Below are 26,883 nucleotides of genomic sequence, written 5' to 3'. Positions count from 1 at the left end.
GGTTCGCCGAAATGTATTCTGGATTAATTGTTAAGTGTTATGTTGATCAGGGTATTGCTTATGTTCGTTATTGATTATTGATTTAATGAAATTGACTGATTAAGGGTGTCGAGTGTTCCACTTAGCCAAAAGATTCATCGGCCTAAAGAGCGTCCAAATATAGGTAAATTATTAGTACGGAACGCTCTATCAGCAGCATGCCGGTGGCAGAGTTTTTTTTGCTTAACTCCATGCTCCGCTTGGAGCACTGAGTGCCAAAACTCTGTGAACTCTGCCAGTGGAGCAGAGCGGAGCTCACTGCCCACCCCTAGTGGAAACAGGGCCAGCTTTTGGCATGGGCAAACTGGGTCCAGGACCAGGGAGCCAGTCTTCAGAGAGATCATAAGGAATTGTCTGCATTAAGGTCAGGCAGACAGCAGAGACCCTGTCACCTGGCACCGGTGGTGCAAGAGCTGTTTTTCACACCCCATCAGCCTCCATTCTTCTCTCCCAATCTCTCTCACCCCCTGCTGCCACACACTATTATTCCCACCCACTCCAACAAGCAACCTACTGGTTATCTCGGAGTGAATCTGGTGAGCTCGGGGGCCTCTGAACACAAACGTGTCTCATTTTTTTCCACAAGCCAAAGGCGCGCCAAATTTCTTTCTGCTCAGGCTGAAGGCCGACACTGGCTGGAAATGAGCATGATGTCTTCTTAAGGATTGTCAACATCCAAGAAAAGGAAATAGTCTTTGTGACACTTTAGTATCAGCCAAGGACGTGATCTCACAATGAATCTATTTTCTCTCTTTAAATCGTGTGGTGCAAATTTGAAATGTTTGTAACCTATAGCACATTAATAATGCTCGGCGTACGTGTTATTGCTTAAAGAAAGTAAATCGCCTGCAGCAGCGCCGGGAAGCCAATCCATTTTGTAGAAATGTATCAGTGATGTATTTTTTAAGTAATATTCTATTAGATTAGGTTTTCTTATCCATTTTATGTGTGATCGCCTTAATGAAGGCGTTTAGAACTTGAAATGTTAATATGGAACATGAGAGACAATCCAACAGCACTGGCTCGCTTTTAAAAACACAATCGTAGCATCTGTGTACTGTGCACCGTTTTTCGCTGTAGGGAGAAAATTCATCTTGTTTTTACTTCAAAGATTCTGACACTCCTTCATATGGAAACCTTTTGCAATTAAATATTGGTGATCTATAATAGAAATTCCTTTTTTGCTGCCATGAACTTACCAATGAGGCAACTAGCACAGAGTCGCTATTATTTCTCTCTGGAGGTGATCTACATAGTTCGATTAGACGAGGAATACCTGAAAAAAATCAGTTTGGTTTTTAGAATACAATTTTTTATGTTTTTTTTTTTTTTTTTTACTTATAAATGTACAACTTTTTGCTCAGTGAATAATTGTGTCAAGTTAATTTCAAGCTCTGTTTTTTATTGGTCTGTGGGGCTGGGCAAAATTGCTGAATTGTGTCCTCAGGTAACACCCATAACTTTTGCACTATATATTTGAAGGGTCTGCATGAATATATACGTGAGGGCATACCCTGAAAAGAAAATCATGCAAGAAATGGGAGGTAGGTTGAGGTAAGTACAAGATGTTCAGTGACTTTTGCATAGGTCTCTGTCGCCGTTTCTGCGAGATATTTTCAGCCATGCAAACGTAATGCCAAAAAAGCATAAAGGAAGGAAAGCAATAATGATTCAAAATACACAAAAACAAACAATCGTGAATTACACAGTAGTTCAATCCTATAAACACAATTTCACCGGGCCCTATGTAGGATGCCATTCTGTGTCTGCGCAGGGGCACAGAAAGAAGCAGTGGATCTGTTTTTGTTGAAATTGTGCTATCCCAGAAGCCTGCAATTACCTAATAAGAGCCAGATGTATCACACAACCATTTTTTCAGTCACAAAAAGTCCAAATAGGTGTTTGCAGCCACAAATAATTTTTTTGCATTTTACAAATGTTATATTAGCAGGCTGTCAACTTTAACAGACTCTTAAAATGGGATTGTGACCAGGCAAGGCTCCTCCGTATGGGCGGAAGAGCGTCGCCCCCCGCCAGCAGCAACCACTTCAAATCATTTTACATGGAAAGGATAATTAACTCTGTTAATTATCCTTTCCATGTAAAAGGGGCGGGGCATGGGGGGACGAGCTGAGGGGAGTGTACTGTGCACTCCCCTCAGAGCGCATGTGTGTTTAGCCGGCTGTCTCGGGCCAGCCAAACACATATGCGCACAGGGCTCTCTCCAGCCCAGCAACACTGTTGCTGGGCTAGAGATATACTGCACAGGCTCCCAGCCTGCCTGGGAGTGCCCTGGCTGGATGCTCCCAGCCAATCCTGATGCTGCCAGAGCAGCATCAGGATTGGTGCAGGGCAGGCTGGGAGCCTGTGCCTGCAGCAGCGACAGGAGAGGAGTGGCGCGGGAGAAAAGCAGGAAAGTGTTTTTTTAAAATTCTTTTTAAATTAATTTCCTCCTGCGTCATCCATGCCCCCTGCACCTCCTGCCCCACCCAGCCCCGGGCATGCGATCCGCTCCTGATTGTGACCCTTATACTGAATTGGTATTTGGAAGGGGCTGTGTGATAGGCATCCATCCAAAATACCAAATAAGTAGGACACGTATCAATGTTTTGAGATCAAAATACAGCCAAAACATGGAAAAATGACTAACTTCCAAGTTAGGGTGGTAAGCCCTTTCGCAAGATGGAGGGTATCGACCCACTCGGAATACAAACTTTAATGAACCAATCTTTAATAAACTAGTCAGTTCATAGAATTCTTTACTGGTCGCAAGAACTGGTCACAAAAAGTTGGTTGCACATTGTGGCTGTTTTTTGTAACCTGTAATTCATGCATTTGTCCTAACTGTAGTCAGCACAGCACTGCAACCAAGTTGTTAAATCCGGCTATGGTGTCCAGAAATTATTTTCTAACTTACAGAGTTACCAAGTTAGTGCATGCTCTATCAACAAAGACATTAGTTGAAAAACAGGCACACTGCTCCCTTCTGCACCATTATTTAGGTGTCGAAAAGGATTATAATACAGTCCCAGGAGAAAATAATTTTTTTTCGTTTCAGTACATCGGGATTAAAAAACACATTTCAAATGGTGAAAGTATAAGTCTCAACCATATGCAATATGTGTAGGATGTTGTAATATTTGCACAATGCAATATATAAAAATATTTGCAAGACGAAATGATTACGCTAAGGACAAGATCATATACATTGTGCAATAAATAGATTTTTCACTATGGTTTAACCTTACATCTGAGTGCAATTGCTGCATGTGCTACTTCTGGATCTCGACTTAGCCGTGCAATAGTCACTGCTGCTTTCTGTTGAACTCTTTCACAGGCAGATACTTCGGCTACACTCCCAGATGATGACTTCTCAAACAGCATGTCAATCAAAATCTGGACCCCTTAAATATAAATGAAAATTTGAATTACATATAGTTTTACTCATTTATAATGCATAAGTCTGTCAATCATGATGGTGTTGTTTTGCGCAGGGCGAGTAAAATTGATATGAAACTGCAGTTTGTTTTACCAAATATAAATTAATTTAGAATAGCACAAATTTCCTTCAATTCACATTCCCATTGATAAGATACTGCAGAAAATATTCCGAGGGCAAACTGGAATATTGGAAAAATGTAAGCTTTTAAATTAAATTTAGGTATTGCAGAAAACTCCATTAAAGTGTGTAAACTCATGTACTGTACGTAAAAACCTGAACTGCAATAATTAACTTTGTCCAAATATCCAAGCGCCGGGATCATCCTTGGTTCAAGAAACTAAAAAACAAAAAAATTCTCAATCATTTTTAAGATGAAACTCTAAATGTGGATCTCTATTTCCACTTTAAGGTCCAGCGTGAGCCAAGATCTTATGATTTTACTAAAATTAGATACCCTAGGAAAGTTATTTATTGGGCGCGATACATAGCGCCTTAAAATAATTTGGGGGGAATAACATGCAGATTTTGGTGCTCAATACATGCATGGAAGAATACATTTCATACATACTTACCCCATTAAGTTTCTGCAGGTTTGACCTGCCAAAATTTAACAAAGGTTGAGTTATTTTAAACAACGGATACGTTAAACACGTCCCAACCAATAATTCCGACCCTGTGCAAAGAAAGGTTTACACACGGGTCAAAATACACTGACTCACTCGTAATCATGCCCAAAATAGTTTTCCTTCCGTAACCAGGACTATTATGGGAAAATTTTGATTTTGTGGCCAAAAAATAGGCTTTACGCATTTATTTATTTTTACATTGTTGAGCTCCTCCAACGTTACAGTTTTACAAAAAAGACAAGGTTGGCGACTAAACCTTCTGTTTTCGCCAAGGCTTGTGAACTTCACTTGTAATATCGTAAAACAGGCAGACACCTATATATCATACACTTATACAGATTCTCCAGGGCAGACTGCATACTTGAAAATGTCAGTCTGCCAATTTGCAAGCCTTTTTCTATTTATATATGCATATATTTCCTATTGTCCTCGTTTTTTTTTTATTTATTGCTTGGCCAACTATCAACAGAAAGTGCTCTTTATTTCACCAATTGATCAAAGCTCACTACTATCTTCATATTATCGAAACATTACTCCCTTTGGTACTCCATTGATTTTACTTCTGTGAAGTGCTCTGACACCATGGCTTCAAGTGCACACAACATATAATTGCAAAGAAGTAAATATTAATTCAAAGTGTGTTGGGGCATGCAGATGTAGACGCTTATTCCTTATAAATTCCTATTAAACACCTCAATCTTTTAGTTTATAGCCAAGAAAAAAAGCGAAAGTTCACTCTGTCAGAGTAAATCTTTGTCAATTAGAGCTATGACGTCTTTGCAGCTTATTCCGTCTCACATAGTCCTACATATCGGTATTAAAATGGATTCCACTTAAATTTGAAAAAATATGGGGAAGAAGAGTTAGACCTGCTTCCTGGCTATGTTTACATATGCACACTGTCGACTCTAACTGCAGGGTACAGTTGTTAAATGATACATCTGCAACCTTTAATTCAAGGGTTTTTAGTTTTCTGTTAGCCTCAACCTCCGAGTTCTTTTAAAAACAAAACCCTACCTTGTTTGTGACTGATATTAGGGTAAGAGCTGAGATGATACTGCTTTAATTACTTGTCAGAAATGTTTAGCAATGACAGCTATTCATCTGTTCTTTATCAAACTGCTTATGTTATTAATCAGCTGACCTTTACCCTGAAGAGCTAGGGATTGGATAGCAGGCACTAGACACATTGAAGGGGCCTTAAGTTTTTATAGGACATCTAAAGTTGTGATATATGTTAAGATAAAAAGGGTTTCTTTGAAAGGCAATGTGGTGTTTGTTATGTGAAGGCAACACAAAGTAATAACTAGAATGAGGAAGAATAGAGTTGTAGTAATCAATACTGCGAAATAGAACATTAGAATGTTGAGAGCTCCATTGAAGACAATGGATCAATAACAGCCTATTTAAACTGGTAAAGGCCCGCTGCTCTCAAGATTTCAAATTTCTAGTAAACAGCCTCTGCCTTTCTCTTTCAACTGCCTCTTCAAAGTGGACAGGGGAAAGCTAAAGGCAGAGGCTGCACTGCAGGACACACTGGACCTACCCTTTCCCTCATCCCGTAGTTCACAGAGTCACTGAGCCTCAGAAGGAAGAGGGGGAATCCAGCTCAGCTCCTGGGTCTCCCTGACACAATTGAATGAGAAAAACCCGTTCAGCCAAGTTGGGGCGAACCATGGTCTGACTTCAGCCCCCTTTCACGGCTACTGCGGTGAATGTTCAACAGCTAAAGATGTGGTCCTGCTGTTAGGTGTTGAACAATGTCAGCAACAGCTATGAAATAAAGGCTTAAGCATCTCAGGGGTTTTAACTCCGTCAGTCTACGATGGCTTTGTTTTTCTACTGAGGGCATTCTGCTCTTTAGTGGCGGAATGCTCTAACAACCTAATAGCCTGCCATAGCAGTTATACCTGCTATTCTAGCCCGCTCCATCATTAGAAACCAGAACCAAAGGGCCTTTAATGCCCGGTATAGCCGACTACAGCTGGCTATAAGTATGTATTGGAACTTTGGAATGTTGAGAGCACCATCAAAGACAACAGACTAGCTCTACGCTTATAATGATTGTTGTAAACTTTCTGCTCCAACATTCCAATGTTTGTTATTTAAACAGGATATTTTAAAACGTTCTTTAAAGAGATTTCAAAAAACAGTAGGAAGGCAAGCCAAAACCAAGGCAAACTTAACACACTCTACCTTATGACATATTTCTCATTTTGTTATTCTTGTACGTCAGAATAATACTTTATAGGTGACATTCCTTTTCTTCAAATTTATCAGGCTGCAGCTGAATTAAAATAAGCAAGTTTCAGGCACCTGCTAGCCATGCATCATAAGCATATGCAGACTGATCTCCTCTATCGATAAAAGAACCCTGTCATTCCACATCACCAAGTGAGGAGCCAACAGTCCTCTAGAAAGTCCACCAGTTACTCCATGTGGATCAGTTCACTGGGCATGTCAGGTAGGCAAATACATATTTGCTGGAGCTAGTGCTCAGAGTTTTTTGGCAAGTCAAAACATGGCAGTTTTGGACTCATTCTAATGGACAGATGCAGCAACACCAGAATATGCTGCAGGCTGGTCATTGCAGATGTTGAGAATCTCTTAGAGACAGAAACAAAATTAAAACTCCACAGCTAAACAGCTCTAAGAAGACCAGTAGAGAAATCCTTCATACTATTAATTTATAGACCATCTGCCATAACTTCAACTAGAAAACTGTTGTCTAAATATAGTCTGACATAAATATCATGTCTTAAATATTACCACAAGCCCTAATGCTTTATTTCTGAATATTATAAGCTTAATCATTGACTGACAAACTCATGTAATACATATTGTTTATAAAGAAATATTATTATTGTGTGTATATTTTCTATTCCTATATGCAATGGGGCAATATTCTATAGACAATATTTAGGGCATGATATGTATATCTGACTATATTCATACACTGATCCTCTAGAACCACACCACAACAGGATCAATAACATATTGGGTTCATTACTCAATTAGTATATATCATCTTTGTCACCATGATGAGAGAAGTTGCAAGGGGGGAATCCGGCACACTCATGTGAAGAGGTTTTAAGACTGGAACCTTACTACAAACTGGAGTTCCAATAAATGCACCACAAGGAGTGCTGTGGGTTTCGTACATCAGATTGTACAAAAAAGTCATGTGGGACTCATTCAGATCCCGAAGGCTCGGCTATAGGTATGCAGGCCTTCTAATACACTTGGGGCCTGATTACGAGTCTGGCGGTCCAAGGGCCACCAGACCCACAGGGACGGTCCCATCGCCATATTCCAAGTGGTCCAACTGCCACCTTATGACCGCCGTCCCCGTGAGGAACAAAGTTCCAGACAGGCTGACTGTGGTCTGAGGTATACTGAGTCACAGCATCGCTGAACTCAACATTGCCTGGCTGATTTCAACTCAGCTTTCTGCCAGCCTTTCCATGGTGAGGACCCTGCCATGGAAAGGCTGGAGGGAGGCTAGTGCTAAGGGCCAAAGGTGGGCCCCTGCATTACCCATTGCATGGGCAGTGCAGGTTGTTGGAGGCTGGCCCTCTATGTAGTGTACAATGAGTGCACTCTGGTTGGAGGTCCAGGGTGTTCCTGAAGTCTCTCAAATGGGGCTTCCTCCTGATCCTTTTTCAGCTCTTGGAGAGATGTTGTCCTGCTTGTCTGATGTCAGCTGACCAGTACTCAGAGTATTGATGTAACTTGGCCACTAGAGGGCGCAGTGTCGCCAACCTTTGCACAGTTGTGGGTCATGTCTGGGCGGTTGTCGGTGTGTCGATGGGTCCAGTCGTGACTTCCGGTCACGGAGATATCAGCCAGTCAGTGAAGTGACCCTCATTGGTTTGCTAGTCCTTTGCAGGTTTCTTGATTTTTGCACCATTGGAATAAATGCACAGTCACCTTTAAAAATGCCATAAAAATCACACAGTTGAGTTACCAATCTCTCCTCTTGCAAAGTGGTCTGTGGGCACATTGTGCCTGCTGGAGAGTCTCAGGCGGCTCCCGGTTCCAGGGAAAGCAGCGTTGGAGAGGTTCTTGGCACAGGGCCACCTGGAGGGGCCACTTGGAAAACAAGCTTGTTTGCAGGTTTAAAGATGGTGCCTTGAGGTCCCCTTGGGCTGTTGATGTTGCAAGGGTTTGGGGACCCGGGGCACACAGCAGGTCCCGCGATGCAAGGCCCAGGGTGGCCAGGTGCAGGGCACTTTGAAGGTCTTGGATGCTGTGCGCAACGGAGTCCACTGGAGCTGGAAGTGAGTCTCTTTGAGGATGGCTTACAGGACAATGGGGAACTTTGGTCGGAGGTCCAGGGTGGTCCTGAAGTCCCTTGACTTGTGCTTCCTCCTGATCCTTTTTCAGCTCTGGTGGAGCTGGTTTTCTGCTTGTCCGAGGTCAGCTGGCCAGTACCCAGAGTATTTCAGTAACTCGCCACTAGAGGGCGCAGTGCTACCAAACCTTGGTACAGTTATGGTCACATTCAGGCGGTCGTTGGTGTGTTGTCAGGTCCGGCTGTCACTTCCGGTCCTGGAGATATCAGCCTGTCAGTGAAGTGACGCTCACTGGTTGGTTGGTCCTTTGCATGTTTATTGATTTTCTTGAGTGGTGCCTCTACTCAGGAGGGAGATTTAGACTATTTGTGAAGCCCGGAGGTCCTCTGGGGCTTTTGAGGTCGGTCCAGTGGTCAGCTCCTCCACAGTGGCGATAGTTGGGCTCTGGTATAGCAAGCAGGGGTCTTGGAGCCTCTTCTGGTGCAGCAGATCCTCGGTTCTCGTCCTGTGGGTTCTTTGGTGCTGTCTTCTTTTCTTCCTGTTCAATCTAAATTCTCGGTCTAGGGGAGCCCAATTAATACTGGATTTAATGGGCGTTTTAGGGGGAACTGGGTAGTGTCCAATGGGCCATTTACCCTGTGGTGGCTACACCCACTACAGTGACCACTTCCAGTGGGAAGGGTCACTTCTCTAAATGTCATTGACTGCTTTCCTCCGTTCCAACATGGAGAAAAATGAAATAGAGGGTCCACTTCGCATGCAAGCTCTTAGGGGTGGTGCATGCTCAGTTAGGCCACTCCTCCTACCCTTTGTCTGGTTTCCCACCCAAAGCAGGGGGTTTGCAAAGGGGGAAGCCCTCTGCTGCTAGCAGCAGACCTGGGGGCTCGAGTTTCAGGGGCAGTACCCCTTTGAAGCTCACCACCAGGGTGTTACACATTCCCGAGGGAGGGGTTGTTAACTCCTCCACCCAGGAAGGGCATTGTCATACAAACCAGAGAGCCATGTGTTCTTCCCCAGGTTTGTATATTGGCTGTCTGGAGTGGCAGGCTAGATGGAATCAGTCAGCAAGTATGCCAGTTAGGGTTAGCTTTTGCAGGGGGCACATCTAAGGTGACCCCTGGGTACATTTAGGGTTAAATCCAACACTGGTACCAGTTTGGATTTAATATTCTGAGGTGTTTGGTACCAAACAACCCAGGGTGCAGAGTAGCCATCGTGTAACTGTGAAACTCGTGTTTGTCCAGTGTCCAGTACATGTATTTAAAATGGCTGCTCTGTTCACTCACTATGTCTTTGGTTTGTCAAGGACACAGTGGGGGCATATTGGTCATACAGCTATGCCCTCACACATAATATGGTGCACCCTGCCTTAGGGCTGGAAGGCCTGACAGAGGGATGACTTATCCACACTACATGCAGTGTGGGGTGGACAGAGCACACAGAGGGTGTGTCATGTTGAGTTTGTATTTTGGGTTTGCACCATGGCACTCAGTCTGCTATGTCAGTGCTAGGTGCATCTGGGCACAGGGCCCTTGAGGGTGGCACAATCAGTACTGCTGCCCTCAGGGGTCTACTCTTAATATATCATGCCCTGGGTACTGGAGTACCCCTTTACTAGGGACTTATAGTGGTATTTAAGAGTGTATCCAATCGTGCCAAGCATCACAACCGATTTAGGGAAAGAGCTCAGGCCCAGGGAACCTGTTTAGCAGGGACCTTGGGGACCACCAACTTCTAGAACACATCAACATCAGGCAAAAAGTGGGGGGCTAACCATGCAAAAAGAATCTTCCTCTCACACAGGGTCCCCCTGCCCAGTACCATCGGAATGCACACACAGTGTGCATTCCGATTGTGCTGGTGTGCTTGGTTATTGGTCTCGGCTCCCTTAAAGGAGCAGAGACCAATATCATAGCAGTGTTCCCACCAGTCAGCCTGGTGGGAACATGTAATAATATGTTCCTGTCGCTTAGCCCAGTGGAAACATTGTAATACACTTGTGGGGATGCCACTGGTATGACAACGGGTCCTCCCATGAGTTTGTAGGTCAACTTGTCCGACCATCAAACTCATATTCAGGCCCTTAACCTCATTCAATTCAAACATGCTCTTCACACTACTGATGAGTACAAATGCCGTCCTTCAAATTTTGTTGAATAAGGATTGCAATGATCCCTTCAACAACCCACTCCAATCTACTTAATCAATTCTCAGCCCTACAAACATGTACAAGGGTTTCAACTACAAAACACACCGAGGCTTTCATAATACATGCAGAATCCTGCATTGTCATGCATCAAGGAGCTCTTCTCACCAAAACAACTTTATGGAATCGGAAATGTATCCCTCTTCAGGGGCACAAGTCCATCAATTCATGAAACATACAATTATCAGTCCTTTCCAGAAAACACACATACCAATTACAAGCTACTTGCCAACTACAGAAATCGCATTTTCACAAAAACAGACAACTACACCAACTCTTAAGCATGTATCTAGCATACACTTCTTCATTCTCACCCCTCATAGTGATACCAGAAATGACAAAGGGGAAAACCTATGGAAGAGTCAGAGGGCCAGGCAAGTCATGATCAGGTCAGAGCTTAGGAACAGAACTCTTACTTTTGTTCCCTTCTCAGAAAACTATCAGACAGGGGATGATTTTGTCATAGCTTTTTTACATTAACATTGTCCTCTATCTGGTACATCTTAAGAACATTTTCGCTTGTCTCCCGATAGTGCAGCACACGGAAATCGAACTTGGCCTATGCAGCAAGACTCTCATGTTCTCTCACCTGAAATCTCTTCCTTGAATGGCAACTGGCAAACATCTTTTTAAATGTCTATATTTATGTTTGAGGGCAATTCTGGACCAATTTTTACCATCACTCCTTCAGACACAGGTCTTATTGAACACTTTGCTCAGCAGCTCTTAACTTGCTGACTGTCACATAGGAGAATTATGCAGCTCAGGGAGAGCGAATATTTTTTTTTTCTCATCATATCTAAGAATTTGAATTTATTTTCTGTCTTCCTCGGGAATGGGCGGGCATAACAAAAATGTTTGCCTGTAATAGTGGTGCTGCTATTCTGTCCCTATTTTCCAATATAAAGTGTCAGGATCAGTCTCAGGGAAACAGTTAAACTCTATACATTTTTCTACTTCCGTCATTCAACTCCTCAGACTTTAAGATAACTCTTTCATGACAAACAAATCGTACTTTCCTCCTGATCTAAAACTTATGTGTACTATTCTTTGTTTATTTTAGTTGTCACGGACGATTCTTAACACATTCATCCACTTTTAAACTTTCATATTTATGGATGAAAGCACCACAAATGTACCAAAGATTGAAAAAAACAATAATACATTCTTATAATACATTTGAATAGTTTGCCCAATTCTGCTTGGCTTTTTCATTGAATAATTAATTCTGTCATCAGCTGTTTTATTACCATGTTTCTTCGTTCACGCTATAGCTTTAGGTCAGTTCTCGAGCCATTTATAATGCGATGAACTTTGACATTTAAGGGCACAGGGAGTGTTTCTGAAAAACCCGCGCTTTCCAAGGCTGATGTTATGACAAGGCAAGCCTAGGCAACTCTGTTCTTCACTCCGGGTTAGCAGGTTTACGCAGAACGCATTCATACATTTTGTGGTTCCAGGCTTCTTTTCTGTTTGAAAGATTGCTATACATGTCTTGATCTTAAACATTTTTCTTTCTTTGCGCTTCTCTCACCTTCCTATTCCGCCTGTCCCTTGTCTGCCCTGGCCTTTCCCTGGCCTCTAAACTGAAATATGAATGCGTGTGCTTATATATGGCCTATGGGCGAGGTCTGGGTGGGACCATTTTTTCTGCATGAGAAGAGAATAAATTTAAACATAATTTGTCAATCTAGAACTTAAATTTCTAAGCCGCAAACTATAATATGTTATTTTGCATGTTTTTTGTCATGGTGATGACAAAAAAACATGTAGGCTAGCCCAGTTAAATTTAAATTAGTTTGAATTCGGCTATTACGTCACATAAATATCATTATACTATCGAATTAGACAATTCACAGGAAAATATCTTTGAAGCAAGCCCAATGCTGCACCACATCAGAAATGTAGAAAAAAACAACTTGGATTGCATTTTATGATCTTAAACTAACATTTTAGTGCTAACAATGCACTGCTGTATAGTCTTCCCTGTGGATTTTTAACATGCAACTTTAGCATGAACAACGAGGGTAGTTCATTTGACAACTAGACTTTGCAAATGCTGCACCACTATCATGGATATTCACATTCTACTTGCCAGCATATTATTTATTGTGTCTAGACACAGGAAGCTATTTTACACCACATGGATAACGAGTAAGTCACAGCTCAGAAGCCTTCAGGCAGTTACCTTTGTGTGAAGCTGCTAAGAACTTCCACAGAGAAAGTTAAGTGTAAACCTCACCTCATTTTTTTTCTACAAACAAACTTGTTAATTAGGCACCTCTTACAGAGACATATACCGGGGTGCACATTTATCCAGACAAATCCGTAAATAAAATGAATGCCTTTGCCCCTTTCTCTCACTGTCGGTCATTTCGGTTAGACTTATGACTTAAGAAAGTATTGGGTTGTTGTTCTTGTCCAGTTCTCTTTATGCACTACTGAAGATTAAACAGAGAAACGATTATATTTTCATCACAACGTAAAACTGCAGCTCAATGAATTAATCGCTCACTGCTGCCTTGAAAAAGCCAGGCCATCAGTTCGAATCCCGGTAAGGCCGTGTCACTCTTCCATTCATTCAAAGCCGGCGAACTTAGTACCATTAATTGGGACTCTAGTGCTATGTGCTGTTAAAAAAACGTAGCAACCGGAAACAAGCTGTAGAAAAAAGCACCACATATAGAATAAGGTATTGTTTACAAAACTTAGAATTGTTAGAACGCTATAACATTGTGAGCACTGCTTATATTTAACATCGGGGAATAATAAATGTGAGAAGTGTGAGAAATTAGAAAAGACATGGAGGTGAAAATCAACCTTGGTAGGAAACACTCGTGTAAAGCAATGCATGGATCAAATTAAGAGTGCAAGGTTATATATGTGATAAGGCACGCCCATAAAACCTACCACGTAGATGATGAGGTTGCAAATAGTTCATTTATAGGGTTATGGAACTTCAAGGTTAGTTTCAATTTGGTTTTTATGTAGATTTGTTCGAACTGCATGCTTTGTAACATGTGGTAATAAGGTGCCCACCTCTGCTCAGTGACAGTATTATTCCTATTTCTTGCATGGCAGCACTGTGGCTGATAGGACTGGCGAGGCAGTTAGGTATACCTTAGAACACACAATCCCTTCAAGTTGTAAATCAAGCAGTATTAAAACTCAAGTTTCCAAATCTACAATATAGTTTACAGCACTGGTATCCCAAAATAATGCTACAAATTGTGAATCTTTGGATCGCCCAGAACTCGGCAGACACATCAAATCAATCAGTTATCTATTGGGGTTTCCAACTAGCTTGTATATTTCCTGCAATCGAACTAGGTGTTTGACTAGTATTAGATGTCTTCTCCTACAGCTGGGTTCTTATGTTGTTTTCGTTACAGGTTACGGTTTGCACACAGGAATTGAAATGTAAGCAGGAGCGAGAATTTGGACTGCATATTTGCTTTCACTACAAAAGTCCTCCCAATTAAAGAGTTTTGATTGTTGAAATGTATCAGCAGTAAATAGAGAGGGTACCGTGTTTACCGCAAACTACAGAATACTGACCACTGTGCAAACAGGACTTAGTTAAAACTATTTATGGCTCTACACGTGCATATCTGGAAGAGAGAATTAAGGGGACCAGTTCTCTATTGTTGTACCTGTCCCTTTCTGCAGGGTCATGCCCAAACATTTGGAATTCCTCCTCCTACTTTTTGCTGAATTGGTTTTTGTTGGTTTTAGGACTGCTAATCACTTCTAAAGTGCTTGTGCTCGCTGCTCAAAACATGGTAGAACTGGGTCATAAAACCCATTGGGATATTTAATTTACTTATAGGTCCTTTGCAAAGCATGTGAGGGCAGTTTTAACCTGCCTTTCTACCTGACAAAAGAAACCTTTGTCCAGGTCCGAACCTTCCATTTTAATGCATATAAGACAACCTTAGGGTATGGGAGGGTTCAATGTATTTAAGAAGTGGAACATGCACCATTACATTTTGCATGTCCCGGTAGTAAAATACTCTTAAATTTGTTTATTATTACTGCAAGGCATATCTCTCCCATATGATAACATTAAATGTGACGAGGTAACTGATGCAGGCATGGTGTCTCTGGAATCCTAATTGAAAATCCTAACCTATGGTGAAGTCAGATTTGAAATTAGAATTCTCAAAATGACACTTTAGAAAGTTGACATTTTCTTGCCTTAGCCATTTGGTGCCTGTATCTGCTCACATGAGAGGGTGTAATTGGCAGTTGGCAATGTGTATTCCTCCTAGACAGCCACACACAATATGAGTTTTGGTGTGACTGGATGGGCCATCACCGGCAGGATGGGAGGGAGGAGCTGCATGTAGCCCCACTTTCACCTGAATAGGCTGTGTCCTAGCTCCACACCAAGGTCAGCATGGCCCATGCAGTTAGTCTGGAGCCAGGGCAGGAATGGCAGTGCACCTGTGCACTTCAGAGGCATGCATCTAGAAGCTTTATCCCACTTCAAAGACACAGCTGTGAATAAAAGAAGGACTTAAGACACCACCACTTCACCACACTTCTGGACTTATGGATACTCTGCCTGGAAGGACTGCTCTGCTGCTACAGGGACTGTCACCCTGCTGGGCTGCTGCTCTAAAGGAACTGCTGGCCTGCTCTGATGCCCCATGCCTGGGGAAGAAGAACTAGACCTAAAACTACATCTTGAACTCAGGATGCCAGAGTGGCTAGACTGTTAGCCTCCTGATCTGAGCCTCAGGGACATAAAAGGCTCCACAACAACTCTTGGACCCAGTTGCAATGGGTTCCCGGCCCCCAAGTGGTGCCTCTCAGGTCCTGGAGACTTTGTGTGGCTCACAGGCTCTTCAAATCAAGCTTTTGGGCTCTTCACAACAAGGTCCAGTCGTATTGGAACTGTACTGCTCACAGAAATTCAGACCACGTTTCCACCAGCCAATCTCTTCATATAGTAGGCATTGCTAGCCCCAGAGAACTGCCAACAGAAAGCACCAGTTAGCTCATCTGTAATGTCTGTCCTGCTCCTCAGACCACACCAATCACTGCCTGTGATGCTTTCCTTGCTCCCTACAACCTTTTCCAACACGAATGAGACTCTTGGCACAAATCCTGAGAAGGTAAAACTTCAGAGGGACTAATCTGGGACTGTATTCGACCCGCCCGCCATCGCAGCAGATCTGAACTTTTGACTTTGACCTGGTCCAGCGTAACCAAATAGCTGTGGTTGGTGCTTTCTGCTTTTAGGCACTATTTTAAAGTGTGCCCTTTAAAAATTCATAACTCATGTTCTGCTTATTGGATGTTTGTCTTTTTGGTCTTGCTTTATTAATTAAATTAAGTTCTATTTTTCTAGCCTGGAGTGGTATCTTTTTGTGTGGTGTTTTAACTTTTTGAAGAGTTGGACAAATAGTCTACACGTTACCTCTAAGTTAAGCATGAGTGCTCTGTGCCTAGCTACCAGGGTGTTGCCCACAGGTTAATTTAGAGTTTGATTGTGCTTTACCCTGACAAGGTTTGTGGTTGTTGCATGATCAGGACTCATTCCCCAGTCAACCAGTAACCCACTTTCTAACACCCACCACTATGAGCAATTTTCTCTGTCCAAGTTCCTCAGCTGTTTCTCTTTCACTGCTAAGTAAATAATCAATGTGCAGGTACAAATTCTTATCAAGTGACACCTCATGAGAGACCTGTAGCACACACTATCTGCTCATCCCCATTGAGCATCTAGTTATGGGGCCTGCCGGCCACCCTACCTGCAGCAGAAAAGAGTAAAATGACGTGATGATAAACCACAAACTACTCTCACTGCCCACAGCATGTGTATTCTAGGAATTGATTAATCTAAATGACCCCAAAAGAATGACTCTGTGCCCAATCTTTGAGTATACATTTTAAATACACTACCCGCCAGAACATTCCCAATCATCTACTGACAGGGGTATGATGTTTAGACGTGCATACATCATTATAGGCTAAAGCCTGCTGGATATGCCTTAACAACAGGAAATGAGATAATTGGTTAAACTACACCACAGAGTGTCAGTGGAGTGTGGGATCAAACTCAAAACTCTTAGCACACCTCTTTGGAACGGAGGCCTTGTCTGCTACCAAAAGCTTGGTGTTAACTACATGCCATCCAGGTACCTAAAATAGGCCAAATTACACCCAATTCATCAATAAACCTTTGTATGATAATCCAGGACTGGCTTTATTCTTTGTAAATGTATAACAGTGCTTACATCTTGTAAATTTAGTACAACACGCCCAGGAACATACAAAACAAGACTTATCGAAGGACTTATGCCTCATAAGTGACAACTTGATACTTTTTGAGAAGATCCCTGACTTGTAGACCTACATTTAATATCATCATAGGAAATAGCAACAAACAAGCAATAGCAAAACCAATTGGTCTTGCCTTTGAGACATTTTGTCTTTTTCAATAGTTTTAAGTGATGCTGTATACCATGGTCACTTGCACACTTTTTCTCAGGGGCCAAAAAGTATGGTCTGTGGTATGGACAAGGGCTTCACTGATGCCAACAGAATGGCAATCACCGGACAGGTGGATTTAAGTGGGCTTAAGTGGAGTGAAGGATGTATATGATTTGGACTGTGAGCTGTGGAATTATTTTTACTTTTTATTATGTACTACCCTCTAAATGATGCCCATAGTCTCTAGAACAAACACAGAATGACAATACTGTTCTATGCTGTATTTGAGTTACTGTCCCTCTACCACACCCTAGGGTAAACCTTCTCTATTAGCTATCACTACCTTTGGCAAATCAAGTGTGTAAAGGAATTAAAGTGGCAATTGAATTGGACTGCAATGGAATCTTAAGCCTCACAATCTCATTCCATTAGTATTTTATCTATAAACCTTAGGAAAACTGAGAAACAGGCTCAGTTAAGGTAGGAGTTCTATAACCCTCTGCGTTGTCGAGACGTGTTTTTTAAGTTTTGCTGGTAAAAGGAGTATATTGGGTGTTTTTTTCTAATTGTTATTTATAATGTCTATGTACACACGTCCTGTATTGCGTTTAAATATATTATTGTGTAGTTTTGATTCTTGTGGAAAATCCTCTGAGTGTGTCCCTGCACTGTTTTCAGCAGATCCTATTAAAATCCATTATAATGATTTGTTGAGTTGTGAATTACAAATATAATACAGTACTCTATATATGCTTCATTGATGAAGACCTTTATTTTTAGAGCTTGTGTGTTAACACTCTATGCAGGTAAAAACTGAGAAGTGCAACCCAGCTATATGAAAAAATGCTATTTAAATGATAGTATGCTGTTTCTTTCAATACCTTCATAGTTAAAAATAAGTGTACAACAATGGATCATGAATGAATGCCACCCTACAACTGCCATGCACGAGTAGTGCTGAGAACAATTTCAGAGCATGGGTGCTGCCATTAATGTTACACTACTGAAGTCACTGGGACTGTGAAAAAATCATGTGTCATGCAATAAAACAAGTAGCAAATGTATTCAGAAGAAGAGTGGTAATGACTGAGTATGTAGCTAGTCGCATATTTTGGAGCACACTGTCACAAATATATCACTAAAGCACGGTGTGGCAGCACACTGCCATTTACAGACAACACAATTTCCATTGAAATGGCCACTAAATTTGCACATACAGTTTTACTCATTAAACTATACTACACACAAACGATAGTGTGTGGGAAAGCAGCATCAAGTGTATTGATTTGTTTTGATCCTATTAAAATCTTTGTTTCCACCACACTTCAGAATTACAAAAAAAGTGCTTTATTTGTGCTTTTCTAACTGGTGATATATTCTGAAACATTTGTACAGCTCATTTACAGGCATTTACATTTTTTTGTGTGATAAACAAATGACAAACTATGTCCTTTCCTTTCACACTCCCAGGGCCAATGAAGATTGTCACATAAATACTCTCCCTTTGCAGGGAGAGAAAAAAAAGACAAACATCAAGCTAACATTAAAATGAATAAACATCAATTTGACAGAGCCTATCTTTGTCCTGTCTTTGAACCTACAGCAAATGTGACAAGATAAAACACACTGTAAAGGCCTCTTTATTGCTCATTTAACTTCTGGACTCCAGCATTGATATCTTATGTGTGCTTCAGCACCCTCAACACCCCCTTACTTGCAACTGAGGAAGACGATTGTGTAAGTTATGCTATTAGTAAAGTGCACTGACAAAAATAAACAATCCTATAGAAAGAATAATGTTCCTCAGAGGAATGTGTGATTGGTAAAATGGTACTGCTTACTGAATTAGCATAGAAGGAAGAGAGCTCAAAAACACATGCACTCTGATAGGGTACCTCATGAAAAAGAAAAAGAGCTTGTGGAATGCAACCACTCGTGGAGGAATAGAAGGGGTCACTCAGAGAGGAGGTAAAGATGCTAAACTCCAAGGAGGGACAAAGACATGAGGCCAGCCTAAAACAAATAAAGCCAGTGAACAGAAAGCAAGCAAATGTGAGTTACAAACCACATAGCCACTGGTAAACAATGGGTGGAATACATCCCTATGGAAGCTTTCAGCATTTCTGTTGGAAAATGGGTCTTTGGTAAGGGCAGGTAAGTACCTACACTTAGCAATAGGCCACTAACCTCCACTTAGGTCCAGTTAGGTCTCAGTAAATTAAACCATTGCTCAACTCTTGGTAGCTTGGCAACGAACGACAAGGCTTAACTTAGGAGACAAAGCGTAAATCAGTCAAATATCACAAAACAGTAATTAAATAAAACAGAGGAAACAGTTTAAAAATCCTAAATCAATTTATAAAAATAGGACATATTTCTAACTTTAAAATTACACCAAAACAAATAAAATCAGATAAGGGGAACCGGAGACATACATTTTAAAAGAATTAATGCTTTCTAGCGCATAGAAACAAAAAGCGCCAATCTGGTCATCTGGTCGCACCTCGACTGGGGCACAGTCAAAGTTTAAGGCCGACCGCGATGGAGCCCGGCTCGGCTACAGCCTTCGGGAGGCCTCGGTCAAAAAGTTTAACTTAGGACTTAGTCGTTTTTCTGGAGACCTGCCAGTCCAATCCGACCCTCAGTGGAGAGTTTTACCTTCGGACTTAGTTGTTTTTTCAAGGTGAAAATCCTTCGACCGGGGCAAACCTGAATCTTGAATCTTGATCTGACAACCCTGGAGGCCTCTTCGGATACACTGCCTGGGAGGTCCCGGTCAACTTCCTACTTTCGTATGTAGTCACTTTTTCGGAGGTTTTCTTCACCGGGACGAACCTGCAAGTCAGGTCGAGTCACGGCAAGCCAGCTAGAGTTGCCGCGGCGGGTCGGTCCCTCTATGGAGCTTTTTTTCCAAAATATCTCCAAACTTCTGGATCTTCTTCCAGATGTTCTTTTAAGGTTCTTTTGAGGTCCACAGTTCACCCTAAGGTTCCAGAATCTCTGAGATGCTCCTTGAGGGTGTGGACTACAACTCCCAGAATGCACCTGGCGCAAACTCCTTTTTGGTCACTGGACAGTGGTCAGATGGTTGGTTTCTTCAGCAGTTGGTGCAGGGGACTCTGGTTAGCAAGTTTTCACCTATAGCAAACAGGGAGTCTCTCCTTGAACCAGTTGAAGCCAGGAAAAGTCCTTCTTGTGGTGAAGCCCAAGTGTGCAGCTGGTGCAGCCCTCCAGAGTGTAGTGTCCAGGTGCAGGCCAGGAGTCCAGCAGGACAGTCCTTCTTCTTCTGTAGTTCTTCCTGGTAGGGATCAGGTAGGGAACTGAGGTGTGGGTGCAGGTTGGCCAGTTTTATCCTTGCTCCTGGGTGAAAAACAGGGGGGTCCTGGTTCTCCATTCAGGGGCAGGATCCTTCCCCCTATGATGACCACTTCCTGGGAAGTGTGGAAATAATCAATCCCAGGGAGCAACATTCCTCAAAAATCCATCATGGCTAAAAGTGATTTTTGGAGGTTACATCTGGCTGGCCCACCCACTGGTGTGGCTAAAAATCCTAAACACATCCCTCTCCTAATCTAATCAAGGGGGCACCTAATTGTCTGGGGTTGCAGGATGTGAGGGTGTGGCTGAGTTGCTCCAAATGTCCTTCCCTGCCTTTGAAGACCAGTTTGGCAGCCCTCCCCTCTTCCTGCTTCCACATCTGCTGAGGGGAGATCTCCTCCCCCAGGCACATTTCTTTGCGTTGAGACAGGCCACTTCACACCTCATCAAGGCAGCCTGGCCAGGCTGCCTGAGACTGGCCAATCAGAGCAAAGCAACAAAAACACTGCAGGACTGAAGTTGGCAACTTTTCAGGTAAAGTTTAAAACTCTTTACCTGAACAAGTTATATTAAATACCACAACTGAAAGTTGTGGCATTTATTATAACAATTAATTTGATACCAAACTTGTGGTATCAGTTAGTTAAGGGGACTTTTAATATTAAAATAAAGTCTTCCCATTCTAGCCAATGGAGGCCATTCACTACAATGAGGGGAAACAAATTTGCCTGTTTTACCTCCCCAGGTCTTATAAAACTATTTTCATAAGGTCCCTGCTTATAGTTACATGGCACCCAGCACTACGGAGCACATAGGGCACACCTTAGGGGTGACTTATATGTGAAAATAAGGTAGTTTAAGACTTTGCAACTACTTTTAATTCCAAAGTCGAATTTGCATATAACTTTAATTTAAAAGCAACCAGCAAGGCAGGCCTGTCTTTTAAATGACACTGGGCACCTTAGCAGTGGACCTATGGGTCCACTACCTATGCTAGGGTCCCTAAACCTACATGCCCTACCATATACTAGGGACATATAGGTAGGTTGACTTAGCCAATTTTAATTAGCCTAATTTGCATACTGATTTTACACAGAGCAGAGGCCCTGGGACTGGTTAGCAGTACCCAGGGCACCATTAGAGTCAGGAAAACACCAGCAAAAAGTGAAAAAGGGGGGCAAAAAGTTAGGGGGCCTCTGCAATCAGCCCTGTTTCTCACAATTTCCCTAATATGTCTTTGCTTTAGCTAGTCCTCAACATAAAAACAAACTCAAAGTTACTTACGTTTTTCACATTTGGTTCAATGATCACAGGCTGGCAACCAGGAAAACCAGTGCCCTTTACTTTGTAGTCATCGTCTTTGTCTTGTGCATGTCAGGTGTGTACACAGATCAGAACAATGGCGATTTGGTACCCTTACTGAAACTTATTGATACACCAAGAGATGGTTATGCAAAACAGTCTACTAGGACAGACTGCCCTGCCCGCACTTTCTTTTGGTTCAGCAGGTGCAGTAGCAATGGGGCCCAGAGGCCTGAGCAGCCCACTCAACCTTGATTATTGCTGTATTTTATCACTTAAACAGCAGCGATGGGGGCAATTTCCTTTTCTTCCACTAGGGCCTATAAGACAGTGGGTATGCTACTGCATGCATCAGGGTTGTCTTAGAGCTTTGAGTCTAGTAAATGGTGATCACTGGTACAACAGCACAAAGCGTAACAGATACCAGATTTGGGCATTGTCAGATTCCAGATAAATATTCCAACTGGACAGAATTCTAAACGAGGTATGGTCAGCTTGTAAACGTGCACCAGCATAACAGCTATTCCCTGGATTTTAACTTACAAACAGCTGTCTCTAATGAATACCCATTCTCATGTCTAGGAAAAAAGGACGCGTTCAGTGGTGAAGATTTGCAGAAGAGTATTACAACTACCATAATCCTTTAGTAAGAATTTGCAAAATTCAGAATGTAGTCTGAGCAGCTCACAAAGATGGCTGATTTACTGCACCACCTGAGAAGTACTGGCAAACAGCTTTCTCCGATAAACTCTCATTTCATTGGTTTTAACGTTTAGGTTCTATTAACTAGCCAGTGCAAGACGGTTTAACACCTTAATCTTAAATGCAAAATAAAGGCATGGCAACGCCAACATACATCATCAGTGTTATGTCAGAGTAATTCATTTTACTCAACAGGAATACAAATATATAGTACAAATATCTAATCAGTTCTGTTGTTGACTGTTAATCATATTCTTTGCATACTGCAGGTAGTTTGTCCAACACCGGCACTTCTCACAATCTGCCGCAAGGTAGCACTGTCAGGCTAATTTAGAGATGGTAACAACAACAGTTAATTATTCATTCAATATACCCTCAAAATGACTATTACCTGCCTCCCAAGCCATTCTTATAGCTTTGGGGGCTAAAGTAGTACAAATTGTCACACTTGTAGCAGTGTCATGGTTAGTAATTGTGTTGTTACTATCATTGGCAGCATGGCAGAGGCAATGTGTGGAGAATGCTGCAGTGACATCCTGACAAGCCCTGGCACTTATTGTTTGGAGCATTGGAGAAAAGGTAATTCCCAAATAATCATGGGCAAGGTATATCATTGAACTCTATGACCATATAGGTTTTCACTTCAAAACCACAAGTTTATATTTTCGAAGATTCTGTTGCAAACCAATTTTCAATAGCATCAATAATGAAGACACCTGCCTACAGACTACAAAAGAAGTAAGCACAATTTTGTACTGCATTTAGCATACTCCAATGGGGCAAACTACATTCTGGAGTGTGAGGCTGTGTGCTCCCAATTGTTTCCTGTTTAAAAAGGCTCCCTTCAGCTGGCAATCTGACAAGCGTTGGTTAATGCACCTGTGTGCCAGTGAGTGGTACTAAGATCTGAGAAGACTTTGGCATCATTTCCAGCAAACCCAGAATAAAGCCTGCTGCTGTCTACTGATGAAGGGCTTGTGGGAGAAGGCCTCTTTTTGTATGGTTAGCCACATCTTTTTTCCTGATGTTGATGTGTTCTAGAAGTTGGTAGTGCCCATTGCCCCTGCTAAGAAGGTATCCTGCCCAGAGCGCCTTCCCTAAATCTGTTGTGATGCGTGGCCCAATTGGATACACTCTAAATCTTAAATATCACTGTAAGTCCCTAGTAAATGGGTACACCTGTACCCAGGGCATAGGATGTAGGGTAGGCTCCTGAGGGCAGCAGCACTCATTGTGCCACCCTCTAGGGCACTGCACCCAGCACTGCCAGTGCAGGCTAAGTGTACTAGGGCAAACCTAAAAAGGCAAACTTGACATGGTACATTCCTTGTGTGCCCTGTCCACCCTACACTGCATATGTTATGGATTAGTCACCCCTCTAGTAGGCCTTACAGCCCTAAGGCAGGGTGCACCATTCTATGTGTCAAGGCATAATTGCATGAGCAATATGCCCCCACTGTGTCATTGCCAAACCTGGGACATGGTGAGTGAACAGAGCAGCCATTTTAAATACATGTACTGGACACCGGTCAAACACGAGTTCCCCAGTTACACAATGGCCACTCTGTACCCTCGGTTATTTGGTGTCAAACAACACAGAATATTAAATCCAAACTGGTACCAGTGTTGGAGTTAACCCTCAATGTGCCCAGGGACTACCTTAGAGGGGCCCCCTACAAAAGCTAACCTAAACTGGCATAGTTGCAGACTGGTTCCATCCAGCCTGCCACTTCCAGACAACCAATATACAAACTTGGGGAAGAGCCATGGTTCTCGGGTTTGTAAGATAATGCCCTTCCTGGGTGGAGGAGATAACACCCCCTCCCTCAGAAGTGTGCAACACCGTGGTAGTGAGCTTCAAAGGGCTACTGCCCCTGAAACTAGCAGCAGAGTGTTTCCCCCCTTGCCAACTCCCATTTTTTAGGGAACAAAGGCGGGAAACCAGACAAAGGGTAGGAGGGGGTGCCTCACTGAGCATACACCACCAGTAGGGGCTTGCAGGCGAGGTGGACCCTACATCTAATTTTCCTCCATGTTGAATGGCAGGAAAATATCCAATATGGTTTAGGGAAGAGACCCTTCCCACAGGAAGTGGTCACTGCAGTGGGTGTAGCCACCCAAAGGTAAGTGCCCCATTGGACACTACCAGGTTCCCCCTAAAATGCCCACTAAATTCAGTATTTAGGGGGCTCCCCTAGACCAAGATTTTAGTTTCATCTGGAAGAAAAGAAGACAGCACCAAAGAACCACCAAGACGAGAAAAGAGGACCTGCTTCATCAGAAGAGACTCTAAACCCCTGCTTGTTGCATCAGTGTCCCGACAATCGCTGATGCAAAGGAGCTGACTACTGGATTGACCTCAAAAGACCCAGAAGATCTTGAGGCTTTGCAAGTAGCCCGAGCACTCCCTCCTGAGTAGAGGCGCCACTCAGGAAACTACAGGAACCTGCAAGGAACCTGCAAACCGGTAAGGGACACTTCACCGACCGGACAATATCTCTGCAACTGGAAGTCACATCCAAACTTGATGACACACCAATGACGGCCCAGATGAGACCTGCAAATGTTCCTAGTTTGGTGGCACATCACTCTCCTGTGGCCGAGTTGTGGCAATATCCCGTGTACTGACCAGTGCACATTGGACATCACCATAGGAGCTGCAACTGGACCAAGAGGAAGCCCCAGTCGAGGGACTTCAAGGACTCTCCGGACCTCCCACCAGAGCACCTGCCATGTACTGCAAGACCCCAAGAAGAAGACTTGCCTCCAGCTCCAAAGGGTCCTTTTGCGCACAGCATCCAATACTTGCACCTGGCCACCCTGAGCCTTGCATCTCAGGATCTGCTGTGTGCCTTGGGTCCCCAACCCCGTGCGACTTCAACTGACCAAGGGGAGTCCCAGGCACCAACTTTAAATCTGCAAACCAGCTCCTTATCCAAGTGACCCATTCAGGTGGCCCTGTGCCTCTGCCAAGAGGTTTTCCAATGCTGCTGCCACCGAAACCAGGAGCCGCCCGAGGCTCTCCAGCTGGCACATGGTGCCCACCAACTTCCTCGACCACCCTGCAAAAGAAAAGACTGGTAACCCACCTGTACAATTTTTAATGCATCTTTCAAAGTGACTGCCTATTGAATCCTATGGTGCATAATTACGCACAGAAGGCTAACTTTATTAAAACTTCAAAAAGTCATAACTCAAAAAGTACTTAACGTATTCTAAAGATTTTTGGTCTTAAAATGTATATAAAAGTCTGAAGTATAAATTCTGGTCTTGAGTTATTCATTGAGTGTGTGTGGTGCATGATTGGATTTGTGAGTACAGCAAATACCTAGCACGTCTCCTGGATTAGCCTAACTGCTCGACCAGCTACCTTAAAAATTGGAGCATTAGGTGGTCTAAATTGTACCTCTGGAAACCAACATGTGGTTGCCTGAACCCCCTGCCTAGTGTGCCTAGTTTTGCACACAACATGGAGGGCCAGCCTCCTACAGGGCTAAACCTGGAAACACTTGTCTAGAGATGTACAGCACTAGCTGCACCCACAAAGGTGAAAAACTACAGCCTACAAATGAAGTAAGCACTAATTTGTACTGCATTTACCATAATGTAGTGGGGCAAACTGCATGCTGGAGTGTGAGGCACTGTGCAACTGTTTCTTGTTTAAAAAGGCTCCCTTGAGCCAGCAAACCTTTGAGCTTTGGTTGATGCACCCGTGTGCCAGTGAGTGGTACGGAGACCTGAGACGACTTTGGCAGCATTTCCAGCAATCCCAGAAAAAAGCCTTCTACTGTCTACTGATGAAGGGCTAAAGACAGAAACACATGTCTAGAGATTTACAGCACTGCTGCACCCACAAAGGTGAAAAACTACAGACTACAAATAAGTATGAAGTACCATAATGCAATGGGGCAAACTGCATGCTAGAGTGTGAGGGAGTGTACTCCCAACTGTAACCTATAGTTTTATACGCACATGCTGCAGCATTACTTGCCACCAGCAATTTTCAGCAAAAATAAATATGTCAAATTGGTGGTTAATGTTCTGCCTGGAGAGAGATCAGAGTTTTCTCTAGTCGAAGTTTTAAGGTAGTGCAGAAGGTTAATATGCCTGCTGCATATTACATATCATACAAATAGATCAGTGGGTTAATACGTATTTGTCAGAGAGGCCGTTTTGTTACTGCATGCATACTGCAAGGTATAGATTAGAGCGTTATGGCTTTTTCCCCAGTTGTCAGTATCCAAATGTTGCAAAAAGGGTTTATTTGGGCAGAAATCAATTCTTATTATTAAAGAGAACCCTCAACCATGGTGTTACATTTTCATTTCTGAGTTTGTGCTTCTCCACGAAGTGTGACTCCTACAATTTGTAGTACACTGTCTTATGTCACATTTCTTATACACTGATTTACACACCAATGATTGTCTTTGTGTGATGTGTGTGCAATGTAAAGTGCTCTGACACCCTACGCTGGTATGAGTGATGCTATAAAACTAATTTATTGGAGCTGAG

General features: G+C 42.8%; 1 protein-coding gene across 3 annotated transcripts in view; it reads right to left on the bottom strand.

The window, feature by feature from the left end:
* The window catches only part of INSC (INSC spindle orientation adaptor protein), a 1,473,234-nt gene that overhangs the window by 19,918 nt on the left and 1,426,433 nt on the right, over nucleotides 1-26,883 (bottom strand). For all 3 annotated transcript variants that reach the window (XM_069223704.1, XM_069223703.1, XM_069223702.1), the window contains exons 11-12: nucleotides 3,288-3,443; nucleotides 1,239-1,315 (exon numbers count right to left, since the gene is read on the bottom strand). In XM_069223704.1, coding sequence (XP_069079805.1) covers nucleotides 1,239-1,315; nucleotides 3,288-3,443 — 233 coding nt within the window. The remainder of the gene's footprint in view (nucleotides 1-1,238; nucleotides 1,316-3,287; nucleotides 3,444-26,883) is intronic.

The sequence above is a fragment of the Pleurodeles waltl genome, chromosome 3_1, assembly GCF_031143425.1.
Source record: "Pleurodeles waltl isolate 20211129_DDA chromosome 3_1, aPleWal1.hap1.20221129, whole genome shotgun sequence".
In the NCBI taxonomy this organism is placed as follows: Eukaryota; Metazoa; Chordata; class Amphibia; order Caudata; family Salamandridae; genus Pleurodeles; species Pleurodeles waltl.
The sequence above is the reverse complement of the archived record's forward strand: the minus strand, read 5'-3'. Positions and strand labels throughout refer to the sequence as shown.